The sequence below is a fragment of the Barbus barbus genome (assembly GCF_936440315.1).
Source record: "Barbus barbus genome assembly, chromosome: 17".
Taxonomy (NCBI): Eukaryota; Metazoa; Chordata; class Actinopteri; order Cypriniformes; family Cyprinidae; genus Barbus; species Barbus barbus.
This window is the reverse complement of record NC_136745.1, coordinates 554,263-575,625: the sequence shown is the minus strand read 5'-3', so window position 1 is coordinate 575,625 and position 21,363 is coordinate 554,263. Positions and strand designations below refer to the sequence as shown.

Sequence of the window (21,363 nt, the reverse complement as noted above, 5' to 3'; positions counted from 1 at the left end):
GTCCAGAAGGCCATCATTGACACCCTCAAGCAAGAGGGTAAGACACAGAAAGACATTTCTGAACGAATAGGCTGTTTCCAGAGTGCTGTATCAAGGCACCTCAGTGGGAAGTCTGTGGGAAGGAAAAAGTGTGGCAGAAAACGCAGCACAACGAGAAGAGGTGACCGGACCCTGAGGAAGATTGTGGAGAAGGACCGATTCCAGACCTTGGGGGACCTGCGGAAGCAGTGGACTGAGTCTGGAGTAGAAACATCCAGAGCCACCGTGTACAGGCGTGTGCAGGAAATGGGCTACAGGTGCCGCATTCCCCAGGTCAAGCCACTTTTGAACCAGAAACAGCGGCAGAAGCGCCTGACCTGGGCTACATAGAAGAAGCACTGGACTGTTGCTCAGTGGTCCAAAGTACTTTTTTCGGATGAAAGCAAATTTTGCATGTCATTCGGAAATCAAGGTGCCAGAGTCTGGAGGAAGACTGGGGAGAGGGAAATGCCAAAATGCCTGAAGTCCAGTGTCAAGTACCCACAGTCAGTGATGCTGGTGTTGGTCCACTGTGTTTTATCAAGGGCAGGGTCAATGCAGCTAGCTATCAGGAGATTTTGGAGCACTTCATGCTTCCATCTGCTGAAAAGCTTTATGGAGATGAAGATTTCATTTTTCAGCACGACCTGGCACCTGCTCACAGTGCCAAAACCACTGGTAAATGGTTTACTGACCATGGTATTACTGTGCTCAATTGGCCTGCCAACTCTCTTGACCTGAACCCCATAGAGAATCTGTGGGATATTGTGAAGAGAAAGTTGAGAGACGCAAGATCCAACACTCTGGATGAGCTTAAGGCCGCTATCGAAGCATCCTGGGCCTCCATAACACCTCAGCAGTGCCACAGGCTGATTGCCTCCATGCCACGCCGCATTGAAGCAGTCATTTCTGCAAAAGGATTCCCGACCAAGTATTGAGTGCATAAATGAACATAATGGCCATTCTTTTATTGGTCGGATGAAATATGCTAATTTTTTGAGATAGGAATTTTGGGTTTTCATGAGCTGTATGCCAAAATCATCAATATTAAAACAATAAAAGGCTTGAACTACTTCAGTTGTGTTGTAATGAATCTAAAATATATGAAAGTCTAATGTTTATCAGTACATTACAGAAAATAATGAACTTTATCACAATATGCTAATTTTTTGAGAAGGACCTGTATATATAAAAAAATCTTTTTTTTTTTTTCATTGTTTAAATTCATTTGGGATTAGTTATTCTCTTAGCTAGAAAGCTTTTTTTTTGGCACAAACGTGTTATTTATTTTAAAGCTTATTTATTTTATTTATTATTAAAAAAAGCCTAGCTTGTTGTGCAGTATTTTGTTTTAGTTTTTTAAGGCTCTGTGGCTTTAGTATATTTTAATTTTCTTGTATTTTTTATTTAAATAGTTTAAATTCATTTTGGAATAGTTATCCTCTTTGCTATAGCTTTTTCTGGCACAAAAATAAACAATAAAAAACAATTCAGGAGTGTGTACAGAGTGTTAATGTCTAAAGTGTCATATGTTACAAAAGTATAGTAAGTAACACTATAGTCCAATCTAAAGGGTTAACTCAAAATACATAAATACAACAAGGTATTGTATTTTATGAAGATTAGACTAAAAAAAAAAAAAAAACAAAGCATAACAAGTCAAGTCTGCTTTATTGTCAATTCTTCCACATGTACGGCGAACTGAATCATACAGAGAACTGAAATTGCGTTACTCTCTGACCCTTGGTGCATACAGTTAACATTTAAGACACTGACAGTAGACGTTCAAATACAGATAAATACAGTTTAAACATATGTACATACAACTATACAGATATACAAATGAGGACGCTTGTAGAAAAATAAAAAAAGAGATAAAGTGGCACTTGGCAGAATAGATAGAGTGCAAACCAGTTAAATAAAACAAAACTGTGCAGATATATGTGTAGTGTAAGAAGAGGTTAACCAACTCGTTATTATCTTTTTTTACCACATGGTGTTATGGAAAAGAACCATGTAACAGAAATTAAAAGCAATAATTTGAGACCAGAAAAGCATCACATAACTGTAAGAGTAAATAACAATACTAATAATTCTAATAATAATAATAATGACTATGCACCCGTTTGTAAGGAAGGTTGTAAATTAACTAATTTCTCTGTCCAAAACTGTCACGTCACGTGACAAAAGAACGAACGACTCAAACCCGAGACTCAATAGAAGAACTAATCAATTCTCTTTCCGGCTCAGGCTGCATTGGTTAAGCGTATGGAGCTGTCACGTGATGAACGAACGACTCAAACCCGAGACTCGATATAGAAGAACTAATCAATTCTCTTTCCGGCTCAGGCTGCATTGGTTAAGCGTACGGGGCTGTCACGTGATGAACGAACGACTCAAACCCGAGACTCGATATAGAAGAACTAATCAATTCTCTTTCCGGCTCAGGCTGCATTGGTTAAGCGTACGGGGCTGTCACGTGATGAACGAACGACTCAAACCCGAGACTCGATATAGAAGAACTAATCAATTCTCTTTCCGGCTCAGGCTGCATTGGTTAAGCGTATGGGGCTGTCACGTGATGAACGAACGACTCAAACCCGAGACTCGATATAGAAGAACTAATCAATTCTCTTTCCGGCTCAGGCTGCATTGGTTAAGCGTATGGGGCTGTCACGTGATGAACGAACGACTCAAACCCGAACACTTGTCAGATAAGAGGTGGTGCGCTAATCATAGACTAAAGACCCAGGTAAACAATTAAGTAATATTTTCTGTTTCTTATAGCGTTATAGTTTTGTATTGTTTGTAGTGTGATAAACGTTTGCATAAGTAGTAGATGTGTTTGGAAAGTAACAGATAACATTTGAATTATATTTTGCTAAAATGAACGAAATGACTCGAAAAAAGATTCGTTCATTTTGCTGAACGAGACTCAAAGGTCCGAGTCGGTAAAATGATCCGAACTTCCCATCACTACTACAAATCCCCACTCTCTTAAGAGAAGATATCGCCAAAAGGAAGGAAGTCTCAAAGTGAGAATGCGATCAAAAATCTCTTCAATAGGCTCGAATGGAGGTTACAGAGAGCACTGGACCTCCAGCACTGTACCAATCGGGCAGTTAACTGGGTCAAGGTGGCGGTCTCCGCACCAAGAAGTGAAAAATTGTCACTTCAGGGCATACAGTTTCCTCGTAGAGGGAGCTCTGGATTGGAAGATGGTCTCAGCAAAATCGGTTGAGAGACCGGAGGCTATGAGCTGCGCCCCCTCAGAGGCCACAGCCACAGCTTCCATAACTCCTGGCGGGGGTGAAGGATAGTGCCCCCCGCCTGTGAGAGAAGATCTCTCCTGACGGGAATCTCCCACGGAGAACCGTCGAGGAGAGAAATCAGGTCCAAGAACCATACTCGGCCTGGCCAGAACGGTGCTACGAAAAGTAGTCTGACGTCGTCCTGGCGCACTCTCGCCAGAACTCCCGGGAGCAGAGCGATTGGGGAAAAACGTACAGACGAAGCCTCGGCCAGGTCCAGAGGAGCTGGAGGAACTAGAGGGGCATAGCGCTGACTCTTGAGTCGCAAAGCCAAAAACTTTCCATATCTGCTTCACCACCACGGGGTGAAGCATCCATTCCCTGGGCCTCGGCCCCTGCCTCAACAGGATGTCTCCTCCCTGAAATAACCAGGTATATAGTACGGCTCTCAGCGAGCGAAGTTAGCCATATGACCACACAAGGATCTGGTGCGCCAGCTGTATAAGGGGCGCGAACGCAGACCTCCCTGGTGGTTGATGTAAGAGATCACCGCTGTGCTGTCGGTGCGCACCAACACATGGTGATCTCTTAGGTCTGGGAGAAAGTGCTTGAGTGCACGAAACACGGCCAACATTTCCAAACAATTGATATGCCACGTTAGATGGCGACCGCTCCACAGACCGCGAGCAGGGTGGCCACTCATGACCGCTCCCCAGCTGGTGAGGGATGCGTCCGTCGCTAGCATTACGCGGCGACAAGACGCTCCCAGCACCGGGCCCTGAGACAAGAACCAAGCTTGGCTCCACATGTCTAAGGCACGTAGGTATCGCCGCGCGTTTCCCCTCGGGGAGAACCCCTTGGTCTTGAGCCACCACTGTAGGGGTCTCATGTACAGCAGGCCAAAAGGTATCACGTTGGACGCAGCTGCCATGAGCCCCAGCAGTTTCTGAAACTGCTTGACAGTGAGTGACTGGCCCTCTTTCACTCTCTTGACTGAGGTGAGGATCGACTCGATCCGAGGAGGAGACATACGTGCCTGCATCGTGGTCGAATCCCACACCACGCCTAGATAAGTGGTTCTCTATACTGGAGAAAGCACACTTTCTTGGCGTTCAGTCTCAACCCCTTCATGTGGGCGAGAACGACATCTCAATGCCGAATCGCCACCTGCTCTGATCGAGCTAGAACCAACCAATCGTTGATGTAAAAGTGTGGGGTGAGAGTGCAAGGCCAACGGGAAGAACCAGATATTGGTAAGCTTTACCCCCAAAAGCAAACCTCAGGGACTTCCCGTGAGAGGGAAGGATGGAGATGTGAAATATGCGTCCTTAGATCTATCGTGACAAACCAGTCCTCAGACTTGGCCTGAGACACGACTGAAGAGTGTAAGCACCCTGAACTTCAGTCACATGACTGAGCGGTTTAACTGACGCAGATCTACCATCCTTCTTTGGAACAATGAAGTACCGGCTGTAGAACCCGGACTCTCTTCCATGAGGAGGGACCACCTCGATGGCCTCCTTCCTCAAGAGAGTGTCTACTTCCTGTTCCATGATCAGAGCCTGCTGGGGGCCCACGCACGTGGGAATCACCCCGTTGAAAGGCGGTGGCGGAGCGCCGAAACTGAATACAAAGGCCTTTCTCTACAGTACGCAGGACCCAATGAGATCCATTTGGCAGTAGTTTCCACGCTGCCTAGATGGTCTACTAAGGGAATCAGTCTCTCGAGACTGGCCTCTAATGTACCCAGAGCTGCTGGCTCGGTGCCCTGAAACGGAGGACCGGCAGGAGACGGCTGAACCAGGAGCTGTAGAGACCCCTGCAGGGGTGGCGAGCTTCTCAGCTCCGCTACACTTCGGGGAGGAAGAAACTGAGAATTACGAGGGGTCTGCCCTCGTAAGTCCTGGCCATAGCATCAGGGCTGCCTCAGCCTCAGCCTCCTATTGAACAACGGTCCTCAGACCCTCGTCATTCCTAGGAAGGTCAGGCTGATAGAACCAGACCCTGCAAGGCAGGACAGTTTCCATGCTGCCAGATGGTCTTCCTCTGGTGTACCTAGAGCTGCTAGCTCAGTGCCCTGAAGCGGAGGACCGGCAGGAGACGACCGAACCAGGAGCTCTAGAGACCCCCGCAGGGGTGGCAAGCTTCTCAGCTCCGCTACACTTCGGGGCGGAAGAAACTGAGAATTTACATTTACATTTTTTCATTTAGCTGACGCTTTTATTCAAAGCGACTTACAATTGCTATATATGTCAGAGGTCGCACGCCTCTGGAGCAACTAGGGGTTAAGTGTCTTGCTCAGGGACACCTTGGTGTCTCACAGTGGATTCGAACCTGGGTCTCTCACACCAAAGGCATGTGTCTTATCCACTGCGCCATCATCACCCCTTGAATATCGCTCGCTGGAGCCAGCTGCGCCCTGGAACTCTGGTAGGGTTAGCAGACTGGTCTCCCGAGGGCACTGGGGGAAGACGGACACCGTATAATGAGGTGTAACCCGCTCTGCCCCAGAGAGATCTGCCCTCGTAAGCCCTGGGCCACGCCCGTAGGGCTTCTTGGCTGAGGGCCCTTTAGACTTAAGAATGGTCCGCAAATCCGGCTTAGCCTTAGAGGTCCCCGACCCGGAGCGTTTGCCACCACGGCCCCACCTCGGTGGGGTGCGAGTAGCCACGCTCTGTTCTGTGCCTCTCTGAAGAGGGGCTGCCACGCAGCGAGGGCTGCTCGCGTCCAGCAACCCCCTGAGCTAGAGATAGGCGAGGGAGAAACCGCTGAAACGCCGTCGCCGGTATACAGGCCTCTTGGTACCTGTCGACGACGGAATTGACGGCGTCGCCGAACTGGCCAGAAGGCTGGAGGCGTTCCCCTAGCGCTTTCGACACAGCTCGAGTTCCTGGAAGGGAACTTCTCCCACACCCAAAAGGCGAGGTCTTTTTTTTTACTTTCGGTGCCCTGGAGACATACATATCACCTTGGAAATCTCGCGGCTCCACTTTCGGGGGGAGTCTGAGCTTCTGGCAGTTTTAAGTCCAGTAACTTTGTCGATTCACTTAATCACACCTAAAGGAATTCATCAAGAATCCATATGTATTCACACTTGGTTGCCTGTGTCTGCTGCTCACAGAACGAGGTCACTTTAATGTTCCGGTTTTGTTACGAGCAATGTACTAGTAAGGAAATTATTCTTCGTGGCCAGAGAAATAATTTTCCTTAGAGTCAATAGACGATTAAAACTGTCCGTACTGCAGACGAACAAATCATTTTATTGTACTATTAATGCTACAGTTAATTACTGAAGATGAATATATAATTGATAACAACCCGTTATGATTGATTATGTTCATCTCACTTGAGCAAATTTGTTACACAGTAGATGAGGTAAAATAAACCATGTAGGCCTATGAGTCCACATTCTGTTGATTTGTCCTTACTGAAGAAAGTGCAATACCTGAAATGTAAAAGTAAATTTCTCAAATGACAACAAGCATTACAAATATGATTTTGAGCAAAAAATATTTTTTATCAGTTTAACCATTATACAGAATGACAAAAATGTGACTAAGATTTTAGTGACTAAAATCTGACTAAAATGAGAATACATTTTGTTGACTTAACCTTGACTAATCAAAAACAGGACAAGGTTGACTAAATATAATAACTAAATATAAATATAATAACAAGGTTGACTAAATATAATAACACGGGACTAAGACTAAAATTGAAAGTGGCTGACAAAGTTAACACTAGTGTTGATGATGTATTTCTAATCTGAGTCTCTCTCAGTTCATGAATGAGAGTTTGAGCGGTGCACGTGGAGCGTAGTATTAGGGATGTGTTCTGCTTGGTTACTGCAGCTCTATCATCTGATCAATTCTAGAGTGCTGGAAAGATGTGTAAGGGATAATGTTGCAAAATAATCACTGATAGACCTGTTCCACAAATGTTGAACAAACTCAGGATTCCACTACTGGTTTTGCTTTAACAAAACAAAACAATTCCAACTCGGTTTGATCAGTACTACCCACATTATACATTTTTGTCTACTCGTGGCAGATCCTGAGCTTGTGATTAGTCCACAATCACATGCACAGAGATGTGTGACATCTGCAGCAAACAGAGAGTCATGTGAAACAGGAAGATTGCTATAAACAAAATGAAGAGTTAAGATACATTTAACACAACAAGAAGAAATGGCCACAGAAGCTTGACAACTGCCGAAGAGAGAGAAAATAGCAGAACAGAAAAATATTTAACAACAGTAATGTGGATCCTGTGGCTATGTTAACATACACCCTCTTAATGACATTTAGGCAATACTGCGATTAAACTTTACCGCATGTAAACACAATATGTCAACCAATCAGTACGTTGATGCAAATAAACTATGATGTACAGATTTTAATCGCAATAAACATGCCTGTAAACACTTTAACAAAGAATGAAGTGACCAATAATAATCACATTCCAGAGAGCTGTGCGAACAATGAACATTAGCACATGTTCTGCTTCTTAGTTTGATCAGCTGGTGTAAACCACTGAATACTTCTGCATTATACAGCAGCATCCAGAACTCATGAGCTCAGTGCTGGAGTGTTGTGGGCGGTTGATGGGTGTGTGAGATACAGCTGCTGAGGTGTTGCCATGTGGTTATGAGAGTCTGTTTCTGTGCTGTTGCTGATGCTGATGGAACATTGTTATGCAGTAAGGTGTTTTTAGCACATTGCTGTCTAAGGATGTGCTGGACTGTTGCTACTGTTTACCAATATCCCCAGATATGGTTCAGGTCCCTCATTTATCATGATCCATATCATATGGTATTGTTTTGGCTGTTTCTTTGTCCATCAGAGAGAGATCTAAAGTCAGATATTGTAGAAAAGTTCAACTGGAGGTTTCATCGTGCATGTCTGTGGTACAATGGAGCAGGATGAACCCCTAAATACACCCTAGTGTTGCAGAAAGTAATACATTACAATATTGCATTACTCCCTAAAAAATAACTAATCGCATTACTTAGTTACTTTTTATGGAAAGTAATGCATTACATTTGCATTACTTGTTCTCACCTGGGGTTGATTGTTTTTAATATAAAAATGTATATTTCTGGCAAAAGTAAAAGCGCTTTCATACTAAAAGTGAAATGAATGAGTCTCAGGCTGAAGGAAATGTAAATTCAAAAACCTTTCAGCTGTGCTGCCGTTCTGGATTGCATGAAGAAAAAGACGCAAGACTCAAGAGATGAAAGTTCAACACTTTCTTCTCAATCATAAAAAAAAGAAACACAAATGTAAAGTTTATCTAAAGTAATTTTTGCTTATTAGTGCATTCATTTCAGTCCAAAGACATTGGCTAATAAATTAGTATTAAATACAGGATATTTGTGTTTTTTAACATATTTACAGTAGTTGTCTTTGCTTTGCACAAACAAGAGAAAGCTCTAAAAGCAGGTGATTTCTGAAGCATCTGTCTCTGCTGGTGTGTGACATCCATAGTCATGGTCTCTCTCTGTGTCTCTAGCGTACATTGAGGACCTGGCGCGCAATGTGGAGCAGAGCAGGCGTCTCATCATCGTCTTGACCCCTGAGTTCGTGGCCCGCCGTGGCTGGAGCATCTTCCAGTTCGAGCCGCGACTGCACAGCATGCTGGTGACGGGCGAAATCAAGGTGATCATGATCGAATGCTCGGACCTGCGCAGCGTCATCAACTACCAGGAGGTGGAGGACCTCAAGCACACCATCCGAGTGCTGTCGCTCATCAAGTGGTACGGGCCCAAGAGCAGCCAGCTAAAGTCCAAGTTCTGGAAGCGGGTGCGCTATGAGATGCCGGCGAAGAGAAAAGAGAGCGTGTCACGCAGACAAGTCCTGGACTCGGGTGAGCAGGGGCTGTTCGGCGACCTGCAGGCCGTGTCGACGGTGGCCATGACTGCCACCTCGGCGTCTCTAGCGCCGGCTCACGTCGAGATACCGGACTATAATGAGCCAGGCCCCCTGCAGATGCGTCACTTCTGCCGCAGCTACGAGTACGAGCTGCCCAGCAGCGCCATCGCCACGCTCAGCGGCCGGCACGTGTACTGCAATCTGCCCATGACGCTGCTGAACGGACGACTGATGCACAACGACATCGGCAAACCCAAGAAAGACATTCACTTGAGCAGCCCGTTCGTGCCGCTGTCCAGACCAGAGCTTTCCAGTGACATCTGGTAGAGCGGCTCCGCCAAACATTGCTTCGCCGATCTCATCCTTCCTTCCTTTTTATCTGCATGAGTTCATCTTGTTAAGATATTAAAAAAAATACATAGGGCCAGTTTTACTAACAGCTAAACCGTCTTTTGCCGTTAAAATAGTACTGTCCGGATTTACTAAAGATGCGCAGTGAAGAATTAGCGCTGAAAAGCCGTGGATACAGTTACTTTTGCACCTGACCTTATTGAATATGCATTTCTAGGAGTTTCTCTTTCAGAATTTATGGGAGGAGAGTATTCAAATTAATCAAGCAACAAGATTTACTAACGTCTGCACTCATCAAATTACCGGCATTTGCGCCATTATTTAACGCCCAAAAAAGCATGTCTTAAACTATTTTGTGCTTGAAATGGCTGCAATTGTTGTTGCAGAGAACAGAGAGCTCGCGGTAGAAGGGAGAGGATTTCTTCCCACATGTATTAATTTATTTTGAATGCCAGAATAACACATCATCCGAGCATATCATTTGCCAAGCCATGCTATTTTTAATTTGCTTCAGGGAATAAAAGATGACTTGGAACCCTCAACTAGGAGTCACGCAATACCAGCTCTATCAAAACTTCTAGCAAACCTTCATGTTTTGGCCTCCGGTTCGGTGTCTTCCTTACTTCTTGATTCTTTATTTGGGACTACGCTCATTTGTGCTGCACTTGGTATATTGCCTTGGTCAGTATGTAAATGAGATTCTTTCATTTGCGTGTTGTCAGTAAATCATCGGAGCTGTTGGTGGGGTGGGTTTTAAATTTGTACAGCTGCTTTTTGTTTTGTACTACTGTTCCACAAAATAAAACTTAATAAACAGTTGTTAACAAAAAAATAATCGGCGCTGTTTTGGACTTGCGCTCTCACGCTAATTTCCTGTTTAGTAAAACTGGCCCATAATGGTTTATCTCGCTTTCTTCTAGCCTTTAGTGTTTTCATACCTTGTTCAGACAGATGAAGAGCTACTGATATTGTTTTCTTACTTGAATTGTGAGGTAATTCTTCTATGTACAGTTATTCCATCAAACACCGCATCTGGTTTATCTGACGTTATGATTTCAGTTGTTACAGCACAATAATGTAAAGACACATCAGCTGCGAGCTTTAAAGAATATGTTATTTATGCAAATAATTACTATTCAAATCTAATAAGCACATTGATATTTTGTAGCTAGTCGAGGAGGTATTTACATATTTGATACAGCTTATCATTTGCCTTATTTCCTGATCGTTTGGCTGTTTTCTTCCTCAGAATTCGGATGTTTTTCATACATTATGGATAGATACATCTGGTTTATATGGTGTATCTGGTACTACAGATGAAGCATTTCAGTGCTGGTAATGATCAAACACTTTTGATCAATATTGATATTTATTATTATTTTATTGAATTTGTATGCAATGCTGCCCTTTAGGATGAAAGGTCACTAAATTTGGTGATTTGATTTTGTATACTCACGACTAGTATGCCGTTTTACTCTTCAGAGACAGTCATGCGTGGAAGAGTATGAATCTGCGAGCTGTTATTATACTCACAAACCAAGCAGCTTGTCTGATTCACAGGTTTCTGGTTTTAGCATATCAATTATTTGTAATATACCTTGCAAAAATAACAATTGTTATCAGACCAATAAAATAAATAAATATATGACTAATTGACTCTGAGAGATAATTTCATGTTGTAAATGTGGAAACAATAAAGAGTCTGGATTAAATATGTGCAGTTTCACATGGTTAGTGCGAACTGTCACATGACCAGAGCAGTTTATTTCCTGTTTGCACCTTGAGAAGATGATGGCTGCATAAAAGTTAGTAAAGGCTAGTAAAGTATGTTAATATAAAGATATGACGAAGATTTTTGGTACAGATTATCTTTGAGGTGTGTAGTATTAATATATGAATTCACTCAGTTTAGTTGAGTGTGGTCACAGAAGGAGTAAAGTAAACATCTTCATGGTCACAATAGTGAGCGGTGGGATAACAGTCCTATACAGTATAAATACAGTTGCAGTTGTTCGTGAAAACAGCACTAAAATGTTGCAATGACAAAATATTGCACTGAATTAAAAGTTCAAATGTTACAAATGTTACTATATTGACGTTGTAATACCGGTTGCACTAATATATATATATATATATATATACACAATTGATGATATATGTTACAAAAAAATTTAACAATTTTGAAATATATTGATGGTTGTTTTTTTTTTTTGTCTTTTATCTGAGTATCCCTATCATTTTTTTTAGTGCATAATAGTAGCCCTAAAGTGTGTAAAACGACCATAAAACATTTTTTCACACACTTTTCCAAAAAAATAAATATATATATTATTTACTATTTCAAAGCGTTATTAATGACACATCTGGATATTTTCATGTCTGGGAAAAATGTGGGATTAAATAGATTAATGTGATGAAATTGACCATAAAGGTGGCAGAATGTTTCAAATACAAATCTTCAATGACTATTAAAACAGGCCAGGTTTGAGGCTAAAGCAAACTATCACACAGAGATGGGAAGCGTTGTTTTGCTGAAAGAAGAGGAAGAGGCAGCTTTTCACTTTTTGCTCGTTTTCCGGGTTTCCTGTGTTTGTCCTGAGAAACACCAAATCCTACTAAAGCCAAGGAGCAGCTCATGAATATTAATTAGATCAAGAAGTTGCTTCCCGGGAGTGTCTGGAACATGAGCTCATTAATATTAAGCAGCCGAGTGTGCGCTGTGACGTGATTGGCCAATCCGCCTGTTGGGAAACGCCCACTTATGCCATCATTTGAGTGGAGTTCGCTGCGGAGCGAGAGTTCCGTTATTCTCAAGCCGATCCTTCGCTATAGTAGGATTAGACTCGCTGAAGCTGAAGATGGGCAGACATACTGTTCCTCTAGCCATGATCAGTTAAGAAACTGTGATATTGGCAGAAGAGCTGGTTGAAATGGCGAGAGACTTCACTACAACGAGTCTGAGTAACATCGACCTGGGCTCTTTACGGGTGAGTGCAGGATTGAGGTTCGGTTCTGATTTAGTAGCGACAACTTCTATAAACTTTACTCCAAATGTCATTTCAAGTTTACTGTAGTCGTCGTGTCGTTGCACCTTTAGAAATAACTTTCTGCCGCTTTCTTGTCAGTAGTGTGTGATCCGAGAATGACACAGATGTTGAAGTGAAGACAATCACAGTCTAGAAATCCGAATCAGAAAGAGCGTGTTCACATAGACACACACACACACACACACACACACACACACACACACAGAGACACACACACACACAGAGAGACACACACACACACACACACACGCACGCACACACACACACAAGTTGGTTTTTGTGGTTTATGGGGACTCTCCATAGGCGTAATGGTTTTTATACTGAACAAACTGTGTGTGCTATTGCCCTACACCAACCCTACACCTAAACTTAGCCCTCACAGGAGACTTTGTGCATTTTTAGATTTTCAAAAAAACACCATCTAGTATGTTTTTTTAAGCCTTTTGAATTACGGGGACATAGGCAGTGTCCTCATAAACCACCTTCATATTGTAATACCTCTGTCATACCCATGTCATTATACACATTTGTGTCCTCAAAAATCACATAAACATGCACACACACACACACAGACGGACACACGCACAGACACACACACACACACACGCACACACACACACACACAGACACACACACACACACACACGCACGCACGCACACACACTATTGGTTCAAAAACACTATAGTATTTACTATAAATTACTATAGTATTTTTTCATGTGGGTAATAATAAAGAGAATAGACAATAAATAACAATGAAGCAACAAAATCTAGAGCAAAAGAAAATGTGACCAGACCGATTACAGATGAAATGTTAGATGTGTACTGTGATGACCAAAGCTTGATTAATCTCCACTGAATCTCAGATCTAGTTAGGGGCCCCTGAAGCCCAGCGTTTGACCCCTGTGACTCTTGTTTCAGGATCCTGCGGGGATCTTCGAGCTCATCGAGGTGGTCGGCAATGGCACATATGGACAGGTTTACAAGGTTTGTGCTGCTCTCTGCTCACTGCCTGCATCATTGCTTGCCTGATTTATGTATTTTGAAGTGATTGTGTGACACATGATGATTATGTGGCTCGGGAGCAGGCAGACGTGTGGTGGTTCTGCTCCGGATCAGTCTTTTGTTCTTCGGATCTGGTGTGATACATAGTTTGCTAATGAAACCTGCGAGTGTGGTTTTGGTCTTTGACAGTCTTTGGGTGGAGCTCACTTCCTCATGAAGGTCAGAGCGTGTTTCACATAAATATCGGATCTTTAAAGAAGTGTGCAGTGAGCCCAGACATCCTGTGAGATGTGACACATGTGTGTTTGATTCAGGTCAGGGTGGATCTGCAACCGTCCCGCTGTGGATCGTCTTGTGCAACCATTTCTTCTCCTCTTTCTTCTAAAGCATGCAGTAAAGGCAGCACAAAGTGTAGGGTGGGACGCACACAGATTAGGACAGCCTTAGGGTTTCTATTTCAGGCTTTTACATTGTGATCGTGTGATACTGCATCATATTTTAGTACCATATAACACACATAGTTGTTATAATAAATGCTAGTGCATGCATAACATATGCCTCTCATACATAGATCATACCCATGTATTAGAGGGCTAGTTCAGCCCGAGTGAATATTCTGTCATCATTAACTCGTCCTCATGTTCTTCCAAATGTCTCTCTCTTCAGCTGAACACAGAAGAACATATTTTGAATGTTGGTCTCCATTGACTTCCATTGAAAGAAAACAACAACATATTATTACACATTATTGCTCTTTTGTAGGTTTTGATAGCTTCTGTTGTCCTCATTTGCAAGTCGCTTTGGGTAAAAGCATCTGCTAAATAATTAAATGTAAATGTAATGTAATGTATCTTTCCTCCCCATACTGTGGAGGTCAATGTGGACCAGCTACTGTTTGGTTATCCATATTCTTCAAAATATCTTCTTTTATAACATATATTTGTAAAAGTTTTAAGAAGTTCATACCGGTTTGGAACAACTTGAAAGTTAGTAAACAGTGACAGAATTAAAATTTTTGGGTGAACCGTCCCTTTAAGAAAGTGATTTAATTTCAAAATAATTTTCAATCCAGGAACCTGCTTTTTGAAGTATATATCAGTATATGATGATTTGCTATGAATGATGGTCATTAAGTGGAGAAATACCCAGTAGTCTTCTCACAGCTAGTTCTGCGTTCACTTGTTTCATCATGTATTTTCACTTCCTCGGCTCTAGCACAGAGCACTTTCACTGTTACTGCATCTTTAAAATCCACATCAAACACACATTGCGAGTGCTTTTTCTTCTCTGTTGGGACATCATGCAAACTTGTCACCTTTGGGTGAAGTTCACTGTTCTTATATTGAAATACTCCATTCGCATGATTCGTGCAAATGATCCGAAGATGAACAAACCGTCTTCACGGAAGTCTTTGATGGCATTTTCTTTCCATCCTACCCCTGTATTAAGCCCTAAAGTGCTGTTTGTATATGCTGTGAACAGGATGACCGCTGTATTATTGTGACATTAATGTTGCTTCAAAACCCCGCTGCTATGTAGACAACATTCAGGTCTATTATAACATCAGCTTTTCAATCCATTAGAAGATTCGATACGATTCATCTTAAAGAGGTCATGACATGAGAAATCAAATTAGCAAGTTTCATAGCTTAAAATGTCAAGCTCAAGCAAAAACGGCTCGTTTTGGATCTGAGGTGCAAGATGACGTCACGTGGGAACACACATTTACATAAACACGCCTCCAGAGCAAGACATCTTCTTCTCACCATAGGCTCCGCCCACTAGCATTCACTTGATCACGCTGAGAGTGTAGCTTCGCGTCAAATGCTAATATAAATCACAGTCCCTGCGCTATCTTGTCTGCACTGGATACAGTAAACAGATTTGAGTCTGTCGTCAGGACACATGCAGAAAGATCGTTTGGTTTAAGCAGCTCGCTCACGTCTCTGTACAGATATCAGAAGGAGCCCAGCGTAAGGAACAAGTGGATCGTTTATTTTAATGGTGTCCCGGATCGTGTCGAGGATCTTGTTTTGTAATCGAGGCACAGAGTCATGGAGAGTCACAAAGAATCATTTGTTGAAAGATGAAGCAATACTAGATCTGACTGCAGCTGCATCACAAACCGTAAGTGAATGGTTTCATAATGCTCTGTCTGGAAATGACCGTTTTAAAATAGCGAGGGGGTGTTGATACGGTTTCTTATGCAGTGATGTTAGCAATCATAACAGCGGCTGATTCCTGAGAAGCCTTAAAGGACACCCCCCTCGTTTGAGAGACAGAGTCAGAATCAGGGTGGAAAATAAGAATTTGTTATTGTTTTTTTGTGCATAAAACTTTATTAACATTATAAGTAAACCTCAAGGAACATATTACAATCATTTAAAAATCCATGTCATGACCCTTTAAAATTGGCTTCAGCACATCCATCCATACTCCAGGCAGCATGTTGTCCAATAAAACAACACATCTTCTGGTTTTAGGATGACAACACTCTGTTTTCATTTCTTCCTTCAATCAGTTCAGTCACAGTTAGGGTGAAACACAATAATACAGTCCTTGCTTCTGAGATCTAATGTGCTTCAATTTCCACAGCTTTTCAACAATCTGTTAAAGGATTTTTCAGAGAACTGCTTTGTCTGAGGTATAATCCCGTTGTCACTCTTTAGACAGCACTTCCTGTTTATGTCCCAGTCGTTTAATACAATGTGGCGCTTCGCAGACATCCTGAAGAACACGAGGAAATCCCCTCCGACAGAAATACCATCTGAAACCTGCCAGATTCACAACTCATTCGCTCTGCCACTGTGCATGAGATGAGCCGCAGGAAACAGCACTCATGATGAGGAGACAGGCTGTTGACCTGCATGTCCTCGCTCCAGAACGCTCTTCTCTAGCTCCTCTTGAAAGCATGAGGTCATTGTGCGCTCGTGTAAACGTGTGTTCAAGAGGCCGTTTCCCCTCCTGATGTTTGCTGGAGTGTGTGTGTGTGTCTGAGCGCTGGTTTACAAGCGCACGCTCATCCAGTCAATTGCATCATAGTTGGCTTTCAGTCGTCCTGTGCTGACCCATATCCAGCGAACCGCATTACAGCATGAAGAACAGGGAACCGCCCAGATCATCAGATCATCGGCGTCTTAAAGCCATAGTTCACCCAAAAATGTTGATTCAGGCATCATTAATGCTTCTCCAAACCTGTAGGACTTGCTTTCTTCTGCTTGATATAAAAGAAGATATTTTGATAAACATCTCCGTGTTTTTTTTTTGTCCATACAATAGACATCAGTGGTTACCAAAATGGTTTCATTCTTCAAAATATCTTCTTTTGTGTTCAGCAGAAGAAAGAAGGTCATAGTTTGAACAATGTGAGCGTGAATAAACCATGACGGTTTTGAATGAACTGTTTCTTTAATTGGGACACTTAAGTCACAATGAATCTCAATAAATGAAATATTCAAGATGAAAATCTTTACTTATATACATCATGTAATTCATTGAGAACAAAATGATGTGAAAATGGTCGATGGAAACCAAAGTCATCAACCCACTGAGGGCCAGATTTCAAATCACACAAAAATCAAAGTAAAAAACTGAGTCAGTAGTGTGTTTGGGCTCCACATGACTGTATGAACTCCTGACAACATCTGTGCATGCTCTGGATGAGATGATGCATCTCCTAGAGGATCTCCTGCCAGACCAGGATCATCAGTGAGCTGCTGGACCGTCTGTGGTGCTTCAGATGCTCCGATACGTAACGTCCCAAGGATCTCCATTGGTTTCAGATCTGGGGAACGTGCGGGCAGTCAATGGCATCAAAAGCTATGTTTCCATCACCCTGTTTTTATGTGCATTTTGAAGTATCACATCAGAATCGAGTGATGGAAACACCAAATTTAGAATAAAAGTCCCTTAATTCGCAAAAAAAAGATTTTACACTCGCTTGAGGTGGTTTTTGACTTGTGCGAAAAAGGGAACAATGGGAGATGGGAACGCATTTGACGAATAAATTCATCACACAATGAATAAATTCAGGCACAAATTTTATTCTTTTAGCTGTTGACCAAAACACATTCAAGTTAGTTCTATAATGAATATGGGCTTAAAGTGCACACTCAGAGCTCTAATTTGAGTGTATTCTCATCATAATTGGAGGAAAGGTTAAGGAATTACAGCTCTTTAATATGTACCTAACCCCTTTTTCAAGGGACCATAAGTAATTGGACAATTGACTCAAAATGTGGGCTATTCCTTCATTATTTCTACATCAATTAAGCAGGTAAAGGGTCTGGAGCTGATTCTAAGTGTGTCATTTGCATTTGGAAGCTGTTGCTGTGAACCACATCATGCGGTCAAATGATGTCTTCTTACAAGAGAAACAGACAATTAATAGGCTTCAAAAACAAAACAGATCCATCAGAGAGAGAGCAGGAACATTAGGAGCCAAATCAACAGTTTGCTACATTCTGAGAAAACAAGACCGCTCTGGTGAGCTCAGAAACATAGAAAGACCTGGACGTCCACGGAGGACAACAGTGGTGATGATTGGAGAATCCTCTCCATGCTGAAGAAAAACCCTTTCACAACATCCAGCCAAGAGAAGAACTGTCACGGTTCACTGTCTCATCCTTGCTTGTCTGTTGTGGTGTGTGGCGTGAGTGGCTGTGTCCAAGCTTGTGATTATGGGCTGATCTGCCCCAGCTGTGGCTCATTACTGGGACTATTTAAGATCAGCTAACGTTCCTCTCATTAATCAAGTTTCCGTCCAGATTTTGTTATCGACAAAGAGATATGTGTTAAAAAAAAATGTGCGAAATTTGCTGACTCCAGCCTGTTTCCACCCAATTGGCCTTTTACCGATAAAATGGTGTGCGTCATGACGTCATCCCTAAAAAACTAATTGTCGCATAAGTTTTGGTGTATCACAAAAAAATGTTGCCCTTGAGCTGTTTCCATACATAATTTATCCTATTGCATAAATTATAGGCTAGGCTAGCTGTTCTTCATCCATTTGAAACAAAAAAAGCCTATATTAAATTGTATAGGCCTACATAAAATAATTTTTATTAAGTGTTTTAAGTTTTTCTTTTTTCTTTTTGTACTTTGTTATAGACTAGATAGATAGGCCACTGTTGATAATCAAGCAATCATCATAAACAGTTGCAGTTGTATTATTATCTTTTTTCTGATTAAAGTTTATAGGAAATAGGTTCATTCCAGTTATTTTATTTCTCCTAACCGACCGTCATATTAATCGTTAACCGACAAGATTGTGTTAAATTACAATGAAATTAAATTTAAATTGATAGGTGGCTTGTCCCATTACAAACACCTAAATTAGTTTTCCAGGGATTTATTTTATTCACGCAGACAGCAGCATAAACTACATGAAGGTGACCTGCAGCGCTTCTGTGAACGGAGAAAAACATGAGCTGTTATATATAAAAGAAACAGGCCCATATGCTAAATATATTGTTCTAAATAATTAATGAATTAACGAAACGAAAGAAAAAACCTGCAACAATTAGCAGCCTATATGCAGAATTTCAGTTCATTTTTGTGATGCACTCTTGAGAAAGCAGCAGTTTTCCTTTATTTCACAAAAATATGTTTTGTTTTCTTTATTGTGAATGTACACAAATAAAATAAATATTCTGAATAGTTTTGAATAATGTCTTACTCTTATATGACCACAAATGAAGGAGTAGGTTAGTGCAAGTTTCCACTTTTATAAGGAAATAAAACCCCCAGAAGCGATCGCGCCGGCGCCTCAAGACCAGTTATAGCCTGTTCATCTCATAATACAATACTGTCAGACAAATATACTGAAGAAACATGAAACTAATATGTTATTTCTCCTCACTCCACAACAAATCATTTCAGTTTAACGGTAGAAAGACCTCAGAACAAAACCAGAATACAAATATAAGAAGCTTAGAAGCCAAAAGGAATGAATTTCAACTTTTGTACTTCATGTTGATGTAAAACAAACTGTGCTTGGCATAATATCACGGGGTTATGGTGCTCAAGCTGAAAGCACTAATATTAATAATCATCATGTAAACGTAGGCTAGCCTGCTAACACCAAACTAAGATAAGTATGTCTGAGAGGTAACTCCTCTTTTTCTTACCATGTATAAAATAATTTTAGATACAATTGAATAATATGAATATGATTTAATGTGCTTTTGAACTCCAGGGAAAGGTGCTTTAACGAGAGCAACACATGAACACGGACGCTGTCTATAGGCTAATTCTGTCATGTGACTCCACATTTATTTGCGTTAAAGCCCCTTTTCTCAAAAAAAAGTGTTTCCAAACTAATTTTTGCGACATTTGAAGTATCGATATGGAATTTATGTGCTAAAGTTAAACGGAGAAAGATTTTGTCGACACAGGAGAAATTTAATGATAATTGGCATTTCCATCAGCTCTATCGTAAATATTTTAAAGCGCTAAATATTTTTCCGCAAACAAATCCTTGGATGGAAACCTGGTTATAGTCATGTCCTCAGAGATTCTCGGTGTTGCTGTTCTGTCACTCGATCTGTTGTCTGGTGTGTTTGGGTCTCTGCCCTGGCTTCGGAGGATTCCACTGCCGGACTTGGCTGCCCATTGCGCTTCCATCCGCGCTGTGCACGAGCTCCGTCCTGACTACTGACTTTGTTTGTTCTCTCAATAAACTGTTGTATATCCACAATTGAATCCTTTCTCTTGATTTCAAAACAAGAACAGTCTCCAGGAGGCAGACGTGTCTACAGTCAGGAGAAGACTTCACCAGAGCAAATACAGAGGCTTCGCCACAAGCTGCAAACAAGGCCAGGTTAGACTTTGGCAAGAACATCTAAAAAGCCAGAGCACTTCTGGAAGAGCATTCTTAGGATGCTGGAATTAAGCTCAAGCTGCAGCAGAATGACAGAGTGATTGAGACACCGCTGTGCTGCTGTTTCTGAGTGAAACGAGGGCGGGAGCTCTTCTGAAACCAGGGTTTGTAATTGTGTGTGATGGAGAAACTGTTCATCATCTACCAGACACTTTCCTCAAATACACTACTTTCTTAAGCAAAATCATTTTGGCAAAAATCTATTGCAAAAATGTAACAATTTCTGATCGCACTCCGTTTATCAATATTTACACAAATTCTAGTGTTGACTCCATTTGAAAATGAAAAAGAGTTTCAGCTCCTGTTTTGTATTCTGCATTTTTAATGTCAAGCCACATTCTTGTCTGTAATACTTTATACAATACAGATTCATTCCAAGCAAATAACTCTTATGGTTGCAAAGTTATGAAAGTCTGACTTCAGTTTGAGCGGTAACAGCTAGTGTGAACCGATCTAGCTGAGTTCAGATCATGTGTAGAGCTGAACCGTTCCCACAATCGCTCGAGCTAACACGATGATGCACGCTTTCTCTTCCAGATCATTTCTCAGAATCATTATCACCATTATAGTGACCGAAATTATCACTGTTATCAGTATTATCATGGGATCGTTCAAATTTGCCAGAAATGTTCAAAATATTTGATCTTTAAAAATCAACAAACAAATAAAATTATTTTTTTTTGTTTGCATAAACACTAAAACTAAAACAATAACATTACTCATTTTCAAATAAAACTTAGGAAAAGTTTCATAAAATTGTAAAGCTCACATTTCAGCCTTTAAATAAAGAAAAGGGTTAAGTCAAAATGTTACTTGATTAATAAATGATTAAACGGCTTAAGAATAAATGTGCTATTCACTGCGCCTAAAATGTATAATTGCTGAAAAGATATATAAGTTGTGTTGAACATTAATGGAGCAACAGATTGTGTTAACATAAA

At 41.5% G+C, this 21,363-nt stretch overlaps 2 protein-coding genes across 5 annotated transcripts in view; both read left to right on the top strand.

Moving 5' to 3' along the window:
• Positions 1–9,466, top strand: part of LOC306883730 (X-linked interleukin-1 receptor accessory protein-like 2) — a gene marked incomplete at both ends in the record, with an annotated part of 313,750 nt that extends 304,284 nt beyond the window's left edge. Inside the window, one exon of the mRNA XM_079439154.1 lies at positions 8,781–9,466. Within this exon, the coding sequence (XP_079295280.1) occupies positions 8,781–9,466 (686 nt within the window). The remainder of the gene's footprint in view (positions 1–8,780) is intronic.
• A 2,830-nt stretch (positions 9,467–12,296) lies between these two features.
• The window catches only part of LOC306883729 (mitogen-activated protein kinase kinase kinase kinase 4), a 65,061-nt gene continuing 55,994 nt past the window's right edge, over positions 12,297–21,363 (top strand). For 3 of the 4 annotated variants that reach the window (XM_079439151.1, XM_079439152.1, XM_079439150.1), the window contains exons 1-2: positions 12,297–12,477; positions 13,459–13,524. In XM_079439151.1, coding sequence (XP_079295277.1) covers positions 12,421–12,477; positions 13,459–13,524 — 123 coding nt within the window. In that variant the 5' untranslated portion in view covers positions 12,297–12,420. The remainder of the gene's footprint in view (positions 12,478–13,458; positions 13,525–21,363) is intronic. The other variant, XM_079439153.1, reaches the window with a different exon arrangement.